The 11,610-nt window shown below is 62.4% G+C and overlaps 1 protein-coding gene across 6 annotated transcripts; it reads right to left on the bottom strand.

Annotated features, from left to right (window-relative positions):
* Positions 1-1,009: 1,009 nt before the first annotated feature.
* ADAM15 (ADAM metallopeptidase domain 15) lies at positions 1,010-11,385 on the bottom strand. 6 transcript variants are annotated; one of them, XM_004714752.2, is made up of 23 exons: positions 11,294-11,385; positions 10,106-10,209; positions 9,397-9,473; positions 8,949-9,027; positions 8,722-8,798; positions 8,420-8,621; positions 6,784-6,849; positions 6,626-6,694; positions 6,374-6,543; positions 6,136-6,220; positions 5,596-5,744; positions 5,338-5,512; positions 5,085-5,177; positions 4,681-4,985; positions 4,395-4,590; positions 4,108-4,185; positions 3,659-3,731; positions 3,294-3,432; positions 2,874-2,943; positions 2,264-2,338; positions 1,835-1,906; positions 1,445-1,569; positions 1,010-1,340 (listed from the first exon to the last, which is right to left on the bottom strand). In XM_004714752.2, exons 1-23 carry the CDS (start codon positions 11,370-11,372, stop codon positions 1,298-1,300), a joined length of 2,601 nt encoding a protein of 866 aa, XP_004714809.1. In that variant the 5' UTR covers positions 11,373-11,385; the 3' UTR covers positions 1,010-1,297. The 6 variants fall into 6 exon arrangements, with proteins under 6 accessions (XP_004714809.1, XP_045154387.1, XP_045154389.1 ...); XM_045298452.1 differs by having other exon boundaries at positions 2,264-2,335; XM_045298454.1 differs by lacking the exon at positions 1,835-1,906.
* Between the last annotated feature and the right edge of the window lie 225 nt (positions 11,386-11,610).

Genomic DNA, 11,610 nt, shown 5'->3' with positions numbered 1-11,610 from the left:
GGGAGGGGGTGGGGTGCGGAGACTCGCAGGCCACGCCCACTGGTAACTTTCTACCAATGGAGGCGCGTGCCCGCCCCTCCACTCCGAGCCAACTCCGGGTTAACTCTCTGCGCGCCGTAGCGCACGCCACTTAAAGCCGAGCTGGCACAGTGGCCGGACCTTGCTGGGAGGACCCGAGGGGCCGTATTACACTCTATGGCTCTTCTTGTTGTTGTTTCAGGGAGGTACAGGTCTTGTGTTTCGTGTCTGTCCTACTACAGGGTAGAGCACCTTATGATAAACCAGGCAGGTGTTAAGTAGGGGTGCTTCCTTTCCTCCGAGGGGGAAAGTGAGGCGCAGACGCCGCGCCAGGAAGTCTGCCCTGTCACCTGAGCACGTTACCCCTGTTTGTTTTGCACAGCAGCCCGGGTCTGCGGCTGGAAGGGACCGAGCGCGTCCTGGGGCGCCTCGCTCCTTGCCGTCTTCGAGTTAGCTCATGTTCCCCTCCCCCCGCTCCCACACACCTTGGTGCTGGGCAGCCCCGAAGACCAAGTGATGAGGTGGTTGCGGCCTTTTCAAAGCACCTTTGTTCTCGAGCCCTCAGGTGCGGGCGGGGGACGGGGAGGAGGCAGGTGCGCGGCCTTGGGACCGTGGGAGCCGCCGCCCCGTTCCGCCCGGCTCTGGCGCTCGGAGGAACGCTAGCCAAATCCACTTCTCCCAGTCACTGGCCGGAGGGTGGGGACCACAGGTCCGATGGCTTGGCGACTTTGTCGGTCACCGCCCCGCCCCCAGGAGGCCTGGCACTCAGGGGTCGAGGACTCAGCCCTGTGAGTAGCGCTGAGAGTCACCCAGACTGGGCAGAAACTCTGTGAACATCCCGGGAAGCACGGGTGACCCAGCCTGGGAGGTTCCCTCCTCCCCACCCCTGCCCGCCCTCATCCGGGGCAGCAGCGTCTCCTGGCGGCCAGACCTGGAACTGGCCAGAGCAGAGGCGACCCGGCCTTCTCTGCATAGAGGCTCTGAGGCGTGCTTCCAAGATCGCACGTTTATTACAGCCACTGAGCGGGCGGGCAGGCAGACAGGCTCTGCTCACCTCCCCCTGCCCTGTCCGGCTCCCAGCCCCGCCCGTCCACCTCCGCGTGGCGGGCCCGCTGGATGCCCTTTGATTGCTCGTGGGGAGACACCTGCTCAGATGACAGGGTACAAAGACAGTGTCCAGGCTCCGGGCCCTTCAGTCATCTCGGAGAGTCTAGTGGGCGGATCTGCCTCTTGAAGTGCTTCTAAATCCGGGTTGGAAGCCGCAGACCCCTCAGAGAGGTCAGGGGTAGAGCGAGGACCCTGCTGGGGGCGGTGGTGCGGGCCTGGGGTAGGGAGAGCCAAGAAACAAGGCAATGGGAGCCCATCCATCATCACCACCACCACTCGGCAGCCCACCCATCTTTAGCACCCCCACCCCCTTGCTTACCTGGAAGGTATCATCTGGGGTGGGATCCCAGTTCCTGGGCCAGCCAGCCTATCCGGTGGGCCCCGATCCGGGGGGTCGGAAGGCAATGGCTTCCGCGGGGGCGGGGGCTTGGTAGTCCCCGGAGACTGAGAGAGAAGGCAGGAAGCCAGCTTGGGAGGGGGTGTCACGCTGCCCGCCCCCAATGCGCTGGCACTGGAGGGCACCAGCTTGTAAGCAGCACCCAGAGGTCACCCTTGTCTCCAAACAAACCTGTCACCATTAACGTCGCCACCGGGGGATGTGCCCTTGGGCACAGAGGGGGCATCTTGCCACGGCCACCACCGCCAAGGCTACCAGCACCACAGCCCTAGGTGGGGGAGAGGCCATGCCCTTCTCTCTCCCCACTGTTACCTTCGGGCGCCTCACCACCGGGTCAGCGGGCAGAGGGCGTGTGGGGGGGTTGGGTCGGTCAGCCAGCTTGGTCTGAACAGAGAGAGGGGCAGTGGCTGTGTGAGCGCACAGTGGGCATGCTTAGGTACGCCTGAGAGGTTCGGGCCAACATGCAAAGCCAGCCGGTCAAGGGGAGGGAGAAAAGGGGGGCATGCACAAAAGGGCTCGGCCCATGCTGAAGACGCCTCTGGGGAGGAAGGGGTGGGTCACCATAGTCTGGCTGGTTGCAGTCCCGCCAGTGACCACCAGATGGGGGTAGAAACCAAGGCAGGAGGCTCCCCCATGGCTGAGGGGCACCCTGGTCACCTAAGGAAGAGCCCAGTGGCAGGGAGTCGGGTGTGCATGGCCTTGGAGCCTGCTCCGGCCACGGCAGGCCTGGCCCAGATTTACCTGCAGTCTCTTGGGCACAGGGTCAGGTGGCAGCGGCCTGGAAGGGGGGGCCGGGAAGCCCAGAGCACTAGTCTGCTGAGAGAGCAGGAGAGCGAAGGGACACAGAGTGGGTGAGGGGGTGTGGGGGGAGGACCAAGAGACAAGTGGGCAGAGAGGGGTTAGTGCTCAGGGTGGGGCAGCCGGACCCCCAGGACGCCGGGGCCTGTGCGTGCAGTTATAAAGAGGCGGTGACAAGCGGTGCAGTGGGCATGCTGGCCACATTTTCGGGCAAGGCTCCTGGCATGGGTATTGCACCCAGAGGGCTTGGGGTGGGGGCACTCACCAGCCCTTCTATACATGGCAACCTGGGCCTCGGCAGGTCCTGGCACACTGAAAGCCATTCTGAGCACTAACCTCCTAGTGCCCACCAGGGGCCACTGCTGGGGCACACACTCCAAGAGCTAGCTCACCAGAGCTTCCTCTGGGTGACCGCCCTTCCCCCACAACGGCCAGGGGAGAGGCATACTGGCTGCCCGAGCTCCTCTGAGGGTGCTGGAAGCTTCGGTGCCTCCCCCACCCAAGGGCCTGAGTTGGATGCTGGGCCCCTTCTCTTCTGGCACCCAGGACTCACCTGGGTGTTCGGCACGAGCAGGGTCCTCTGCGGGGGTCCTGGGCGCTCCAGGGGAGCAGCCTGGGCTGCCCTGAGCATGGAGAAAGGCAAGGAGGGTGAGGCCCAGACCCAGAACCTGTGCCCCACCCTTACGTTGCCTGTCTGCAGCCCCTTGGAGGGGCCCATGTGAGCTTTAGGTAGGTCACCAGTGAGGAGGGCCGGGTACCGTGGCACACGTGGGGGGCAGGAGGGGCAGCTTTAGCAGGTACGGTGAAGAGGTGCACACAGGGGAGGAAGGTGTGGTGGCGCTTGGCCATCGGTCTGCAAGTTTAGGGTCCACAGACACCAAGTATCTGGGGCTGTAGAGTGGCTAGGGCATGGCTCCAGTGCTGGGTCACTGGTGGAGGGGGTTGATAGCAGGGAGGTGATCGATACTGGTACCTGTACTGGCAGCTGGGCCCCTTGAGCTGGCAGAGCTGTTGGCGCAGGCGGGCACGGTGCCAGTAGCTGGCACCGAGCAGCACCAGAACCAGCAGTAACAGAAGGCTCAGGAGCAGGCCTGTGTTCAGAGAGCTGGTTTCTGTGGTGGTGAAGGCAGGCTTGAAGGTGGGAAGGGTTAGGAACCCTGTGCCACCCCACCCAGGAGCAAGGGGCAGGGAGGGAGAGGGGCAAGGAGTCAGGGTCACATGGAGTCAGGGAGTCACATGGAGCCAAAGATAGAGGGTCAGAAAAGGAGGACCAAGGGGGAAGGGGAAAGGGGAAAGGTGAACCACACCCTCCCGGCAGTGCCTCCCCTCCCCTGCTACCTCTCATCTGGGTGGCGCAGTCAGGGGGTGCCCATCCCTTCTCACAGTGGCAGTGCTGGTGGCTGTCGCAGACCTAGCAGGGAGTAGGAGAGCGGTCAAGGGTGCTGCTCTTTGGGTCTCTACTTCCCCGTCCGGCTTTCGTCTGGAGAGTGTGGGGAAGCCAGGCAGAGTGAGGTAGAGGCTGGCGGAGGGAACCCTGAGCCATGGCAGAGAAGCAGAGACCGGCCAACATTCACAGAGCACCCTGTACATTCAGGGAGTGGTGCTGTGATTGTGCCCTTGTGGCAGGGGAGGAAACCGAGCTCAGAGAGGGTAACCGCCTGTCCCTAGGACAACCAGCCGCGAAGTAGTAAAGCAAGGAATTGGAGCCTGGGTGTGCCACTCTCCAAAGACCACCTTCCTTTGCTCCCGAGAGGGTCCCTGCCCCCTTCCACACCACGTCAGCTCACCCCATGCCCATGGCACTTGCTTCGACATTGCTGTGCCCCCAGGAGATCCACGGACTGGCACTGATGGTCAATGCATACCTGCCCAGTGGGGAGACAAGAACCAAAGGAGCCTTACTGGGGCTGGAGGCCACTGAGGTGGAGGCCACCCCACCCCCTGAGAGATGGGGAGACCAGTGCTCTGAGGGTGGCGGGAGTGGAAGAAGCAGGTTTCCTCAGATCCGGTCCCTTTACACTGGCGGTCAGTGAGGCCTGGCAGTGCCGGTCCCCACCCCACCCAGGGTGCTCACCAGGCCAGGGCCACAGGCTGTGCCAGGCAGAGTCAGGAGGGGCTGGGCCACATCGTTGCCCAGGTCCAGGTGCACCCGGCTGCAATTCAGCTGGGTTCCGTTGACATCCAGCATCTCCCAGTTCAGTTCCCGGGCGGAGCCCAGCAAAGGCTGTGTCCCACCGTGCTGGCATTGGAGCTGCCCACAGATTGCATCTCTGGGAAGAGGGGTGGGGGTGGGTAGGTGGCCAGCGGGGGCGGGGCCCAGGCTCCCACAAACTCAGGAGGGGCCGGCTGTCCTCACTCACCTAGGGCTGCAGGACACGTAGCTGCCCTTGGAGTTGCGGCCACAGCTCCCAAAGGCATCCCCCCGAGTATTGGCGGTAAGGAGGCAAAGGGGTGCAGCTGGCTGGGCCCCGGTGCCCCAGAGTGCCTGGCACTGCTGGGCATAGGAGGCACAGCGTCCCTGCATGCACACGGCCTGTCCGCCATCGCAGGGCTCACCGTCCCCCAGGCTGACGTCAGGGGGACACTGGGAGCTGTCTCCTGGGCAGAACTCTGGCAAGTCACAGTCACCTCTGGCGGGGCGGCACTGCCAGCCAGCCGGACGCAGCTGGAAGAGGTTGGGCAAGCGTCATTGAGGGTGCTGGGCAAAGCCGACCAGAATGACCCTTCCCACCCTCGGCCCAGCAGGGGGCCCTGGGTGGCTTACCTGGCAGTTCTGACAGCAGGGCCCATTGGATGCACACTGTGCCCGTGGCCTCAGCTGGCAGATGAAGGGGTCGCAGCAGGGGTCCGTGCAGTCCTGTGGGCAAGGGCCATGAGGAGGCAGCAGGGCGGGCTGGCCTCCTAGAGAGGACTGACTGCCGTGAGTGGAGTGAGCGTGGGGGCCAGGGGAGCAGAGAGGGGCACAGCCGGGTATGGGCACAGGAGTGAGGGGCCAGGGCTTTGAGTGAGGGGCTTACACCTGGAAAGCCACAATCGCACTGCTCTCCCGGCTCCAGGAACAGATTTCCGCAGAAAGGCTCTGCAGGGACCAGGCTGGACGGCGGGTTGAAGAGGCAGCTGCCCAGGCCCCCCACGAGCGCCTTCTCCAGGGCCAGGCGGCTGCAGTTACTGAAGTTCAGGCCTGGCAGGAAGCTGGGGAGGGCGGCAAGGGGGGTTGGGTTGGGGCCCTCTCGCTGCCCGCTGCTCCTCCCACCCTCCCACCCCCCGTCACTCACTCGGTGGAGGCCTCCATGATGCAGCTCTTGGCCGGGACTGGACCTGGACAAGGGCAGCTGCTTCCAGGTGGGTGGTGGTCCAGGCCCAGACTGTGGCCCAGCTCATGGGCTATCGAGGAGGCAACCCCCAGAATGCTTATGGAGTGGTCCTGTCATTGGGGAGGGGACACCCAGGTCCAGGTCCAGCCTGCTCCCACCAGCGTGCCTGGATCACCCTGACTACCTGTTCTCCCCTCACCTGACTTCTGAGGCTCTCAGATGGCTCTCTGCCTACCCCCTGACTTGCTCCTGAAGCAGGGGGAGATTCCAGGCCTGGGGGGGGGGGCAGGAAACCTGCACTGGCTCTCTGCGTCGTGGGTGCTGGCCCTGCCCAGGGCCTCTGCCACCCCCCAAGCAGAGGACAGCCCACAGGGGTGAAGGCTAAGGGCGTGGACCTGTGAGGGGTTCCCTGACTGCACTCACAGTCGTGGGGGTGGGGGTGGGACCTGGGAGATCCACGGCACCCCAGCTCAGGTGGAAGGAGCCCTGGAAATAGCTCACCATGTTCACACCTCCCGAGAAGTCCGGAGAGCAGATGGAGCTCTGAATGGCCATGCCCACCATGGGCCCAGAGAATGAAGTGGCCCTGTAAGACCAAGAAGTCACAGGTGAGGGCCAAAGGCCAGGGCGCAGGGCTGAAGGAGTATAGAGATTGGGCCCAGACAGGGAAGGAAGTGTTGACCCTGGTGGCTGAGCCTAAGGCAGCGGGGGATGGGGGTGGGGTGGGGTGGGGGCTTACGTCACCAGCTGGGCACTGTCATGGGGTAATCGGGGCAGCAACTCTGCCCGGCGCCATCGGAGGAAGTTGTCTAATGTGACACTTGGGTTCGGGCTTATCTCCACCAGGTCCCTCTGGGTCCAGGCCTCCAGGCCCACTAGTGCTACCCGTACATTCAGGAGCCGGAAGAACTGAAAGAGAGTCAAGGCTCAGGACAGGGGTTCTGGCGGCCCGCTCGGAGGCCACAAGAGAAGCTGCCCAGCCCACACTCACTGTGTCCAGAAGGAGGGCCACTTCCAGTGTGCGGTTCAGCAGGCGCTGGAAGCCCGGGTACCGCTGGACCTGTGGGCCAAGAGAGGTGGCCATGAAAGGCCACAGGGCTGGTGGGGGAAGGGGGGGCGGGGACGGACGTGGGAGGCCACCAGGCTCACCTCTGAATAGTCGGCTACAATCACCAACTCGACAATTTTGGCCTCTGTCACCACATCCCGCCTCCACTGTGGACAAAGAGGAGGGCCATCAGGCAGGGCCCGAGCTCACCGCCACCGAGTCCAGGCCGACAGGGCTCAGGACAGTGTAGAACAGCCCCTGTGGGGTTCTGACGCCGCAGATCTTTGAGGGCAGAAAATCTCATCCTTCTCCTGCAGAGCAGCTGGTGGATTTGAACCACTGATCTTGAGGTTAGAGGCCGATGTGTTACCCTCTATGACACCAGGGCGCTTTCATGGCTGCATAGGATTGGGCAAACTCTGCCCACTCTCACCCTGGGTGGTCACACAGAGGAGTGAAGATCCCATTTTACAGATGGACCACTGAAGCCAGAGAGGCCAGCGGCTTGTCCAAGAGTGGGCCAAGAAATTGGATCTAAAGCTGGGAGGGAAGCCCTATTTTTTTTTTAACTCCAAATTAAATATGGTGATGCAGCCACCGTACGGAGGCTGTGTATGTAGTGCCGGTGGTCAACACCGTCAGCTGATAAGGTAAAGGCACTTGGAAGAAAGGCCTGGGGCGCTCCTTAGAGCCAGTCATTGCATGCCCTCTGGAGTGGGGGTCACCTCTGACTCATGGGGGGTGGGGAAGGGTCTACTGAGTTGGAGTTGTCTTGACAGCAACTAGTTTAGCCAGCACGTGGGGGCGCAGTGGTTACGTGTGGGGCTGCTAACTGTAAGGTGGGTAGTTTGAAACCACCAGCCGCTCCTTGGGAGAAAGATGGGACTTTCTACTCCCCAAAAGAGTTCCAGTCTCAGAAATTCATAGGACCAGTTCCACCCTGTCCTAGTGGGTCACTGTGAGTTGGCACCAACTCGATGGCAGTGAGATTTTAGAGTATTTTTTTTTCTATATCCCGGGCACAATTCTAAGCATTTTAGCTAGATCAAACTAAAAAAATAGAAACACTTAAACTCACTGCCATTGTCGATGCCGACTCATGGCGACCCTATAGGACAGGTAGACTGCCCCTGTGAATTTCTGAGACTGGAACTCTTTGTGGGAGTAGAAAGCCTCGTCTTTGTCCTGTGGAGCAGCTGGTGGTTTCAAACTGCGGACCTTGACGTTAGCGTCCAACATGTAACCACTGTGCCACTAGGGCTCCTACACTAACCCCCATCCCCAAAAACAGAACTTACACTCACTGCCATTGAGCTAGTCTTCACAAAACCCCGTGAAGTCAATCAGGTTTTTATCCCCTCGCCGCCCCCCCCTAAGTTTCCATCGTACAAATGAGGAAACTGGGTATTGATAGCTTTGTGATCAGGAACTCTATTTCTCTACGGTCATCAGAGCTCTTTGCCAATGGCATTGTCAGATAAGGACTTTGAGTCAAATACCTATATCTGAGTTCTGGATGTGCCACCTATTAGCTGTGTGGCCTGGGCCAAGTCGCTTCATCTCCCTTAGCTGGTTTCCTCATTTTGAAATAGAGTTAGTGATGCTTCCTGTCTCTTGGCGTTGCTGGGGAGAGCAAATGAAATCATCTTCCCCAAGTGCCTGCATGTGGAAACCTCGGAGCTGCTGACAGTCCTGGGTCAGCCCTCCCTCCTGGGAGCCAGCCTGCCTGACACTCACCCTCTCCTGGGGGCGAGTGTGGCGCTGCCTCCAGGGCTGCTCAGGTGGGGCATGGGTGGGCATGGGTACAGTCTGGCGCCCTGCGCAGGTGTGGCCTGGCAGGAGGAGGTCTTGGATCCTGAAGATCTTGGGAGGACCCTGAGGGTCCCCAGGCCCCAACTCCAGGGCATAGCTTCTCTCTGGGGACAGGACCACCAAGCCCCTAGGGAAAGATGGGCAGATGGAGGAAGTCAGAGAGCCATTCAGTCCCATGCCAGGCGCCTCCGTACACACTCAGCCTTCACTGGGCCCACCCACCATACCTGAGCCCCGAGCAGGTGCAGAGGGAAGCCCAGGAGTCTGTGTGGCCATGCACATGTCCCTGGTAGCAGCAGCTTTCCTACAGCAGAGGAGCAGCATGAAGGACCAACTGGAAGGCCAAGCCAAGGCTCGGATCCAGGAGTCTAGCCGGTTAGTGAACCGTGTTGTGTCTTCTCACACCCTCCCAGGAGGGCACCCCCAGGACCAGGACACAGGGGCTCTGACTCACCAGCATATGCCCCTCACTGACCACCCTGGTGCCGTTGGGCTGATACCACACCAGGGTTGGGCGGCCTGGGACCAGATCCCTGCAGAATGAAGAAAAGGTGGGACAGTGTCAGGGCCACCTCTCGGGACTCAGGGCGGTAAAGGGACATAGGCTTGGAAGCCTGCAGGTGGCAAATCCACCCCCGCCCCCAAACCCACCCCCAGCCTTCCTGGTCCCCCCCCCACCCCCCAGGAGCAGCAGAATGTAGGGACTGGGCTGCAGACTCTGCCAGGCCCTCTGGGCTCCCCGTCTGGTTTTCACCACGCTGACTGTGTGACCCTGGGCACGCTGGGTCACTTCTCTGGGCTTTGGTTTATAGCAGTCCGGAGTCTGCGTGCGGCCCTGCCTTCGTCAGGATGAGATGAGTTCAACCACTTGGTGTCTGACTCTGACCGGCCGCCACTCTTACCTGTTCTTCAGCAGCTCCAGGATGTGGTTCTCCCCCTCCAGCTCCAACTTGACCCGCAGGGCCTCAGGTGGACTGGTCTGTGGGTACCGGGGGGAGGAGGAGGGGGCATGTCACTTCTGGGTTCTGCCCACAGCTCCTACCCTCTGACCGAAAACCTTATCTCGGAAGAGCGGTGAGCTTGAGGGATTAGGTCACCGGCTGAGGGGGATTCTGAGGGAAGGACCAGGAAGCCCTGCCTGGGCTGGGGCATTGTTCTAGGGGGTTGTGTGGGGAGGTCAAGGAAGGTGTCTGAACTGCTCTCGGCTTCCTGCCCAGAGAGGAAGCCTCTTGGAGAACGCAGGGCAGGCCCCAGTCCTTCCTCTGACTCAGCGTTAGACTGGGGGAAGGAGAGGGGGGGGGGCGCATGCACCAGGCCCTCACCCTCTCCAAGAAATGCCCCCATAGAGAACCAGTGACAAGAGACCCACAAAGCAAGTTGGGCATCAGAGTTTTCCCTGTGGAGATGGGTGGGTTGGGTGGGGCAGGCCAATTATGTGTGAACTAAGTGAAGCCAGGTGCGGGGTGCAGTGAGGGGGGGCAGCTGGGGCTGGAATGGGCCCCCGCTGCCTTGGGGTCTGCTCACCCCATTGCTCAGCCAAAGTTGACCATCAGGCTAGAGGTGGGGCTGCTGGGGTGTACATTGTGTATTTATTAGGGAGGAGGGGCTTACCTGAAGCACTTCCACCAGGCTGAGCGGAAGGCGGGGCTGTAGGTGCTGGGGCTCCAAGGGCCCGCTCAGGGATCTCTCTGGCTTCACCTGCTTCTCAGTTCCACCTGCAAGGTTCCCAGAACACACCCAAGAGCGTGCTAAGCGCATCGCAAGCAGAGTTGGGGATGGCGGGTCCCCTGCGGCCCACCCAGCCCCCAACACATTCCATCAGTCTGAAGGGTCGCTGCACAGCGCGCAGCAACTTTGAGAACCCAGAGGGGGAGGGGGCTTCCCTCTAAAGTACTCCTTTCAACCGCTCAATTCATCCACACAGTTCTCAGGGAAAGACACTCAGCCGACCCCCCCTCCCCGTCCCCCTCGGGCCAATCCCAGGTTCTCACAGGGACCCTCCCCCTGTTTCCACTCCGGCCCGGACCCCCCCCAACCTCCCAAAGGAACGCCTTCTCTCTGGACTGGGCTGGTGGCTGGGTGCCCATTCACCCCTCCCCTGCCCTCACGTTGGAGATGCCAGCAACGCCCTTCTCTGGGTGAGCAGTGCAAACACTCCCACCTCCCTAAACACCCCTCATGCCCAGACTGACACACCCGCTCCCCACAGCCTCCGCTTCCCGCCCCACAATGGCCCTCTCTCCTCCGGACACTCCACCCCGCCTGCCCTCTCCTCGGCCCCCCGCCCAAGACAGCAGTGGGAAGTGAAAGTTCCAGGAGGCGCTGCTGTCACAGCCTCTTTCCGGGCCAATTCTCCCCGCGCCTCCCGGGCGCGTGATCCCGCTGTGCCCGGCTTCTGGTGGCATCAGGCTCAGGGAGAGGGGTGTCCGGTCGCCCAGGCCCGGGATGGAAGGTCCGGAAAGAACCCTCTTCGCCAAACACTACGATCCGTACCCTCTTGGCACCCTGTCACCGGGTGGAACGGTCAGCTAGGCCCCAGAGGGGCACAGACGTCAGTTCTGGGGATCAGTGACCATCTCCCATGGCTGATCGTGAGGGGCACTGGGCCAGGCCCTCTGATGCCAGGGCATCAAATACGGACCGTTAGGGGTACGCCGTCATCCTTCCTCCCCTCCATCGCTAAGTCTCCGGTCCTTCAGACCCAGCGGACCAGGGCAGGCCGCTTCTAGTCGGGCTCTGCCAGCAGGGTCTCCACGCGATTCCCAGTGCCCCCCGCCCCTCCTCCAGGCTGGGACTCACCTACGTTGGGGAGCAGCCGGGAGGGCAGAGGGCTGCCAGCACCCAGGAGCCCCAGCGCCCAGAGCAGCGCCAGCCGCATGGCAGCGGCCGCCCGGGGCCCGGCTGGGGCAGCAGGTGCGGGCCCGCGCTCCAGAGCCCCGGCGGCCGAGTCTGCTGCGCGCACCCCGCGCCGCGCTGCCACCAGGCCCCGCCTCACCCGCTACCGGACTGGGCACCAGGCCCCGCCCCGCCGCGCGCCGGGACCTCCGCGGAAACTCCACCCACCAGGCCGGCTCCGCCCACGCCGTGCAACCCAGCCTCTTGTCCATCCGCGGCGA

The sequence above is a fragment of the Echinops telfairi genome, unplaced genomic scaffold (genome assembly GCF_000313985.2).
Source record: "Echinops telfairi isolate 266 unplaced genomic scaffold, ASM31398v2 ScPeMD7_7425;HRSCAF=8463, whole genome shotgun sequence".
In the NCBI taxonomy this organism is placed as follows: Eukaryota; Metazoa; Chordata; class Mammalia; order Afrosoricida; family Tenrecidae; genus Echinops; species Echinops telfairi.
Note: the sequence above shows the minus strand (reverse complement) of the source record. Positions and strands in the feature narration are given on the sequence as shown.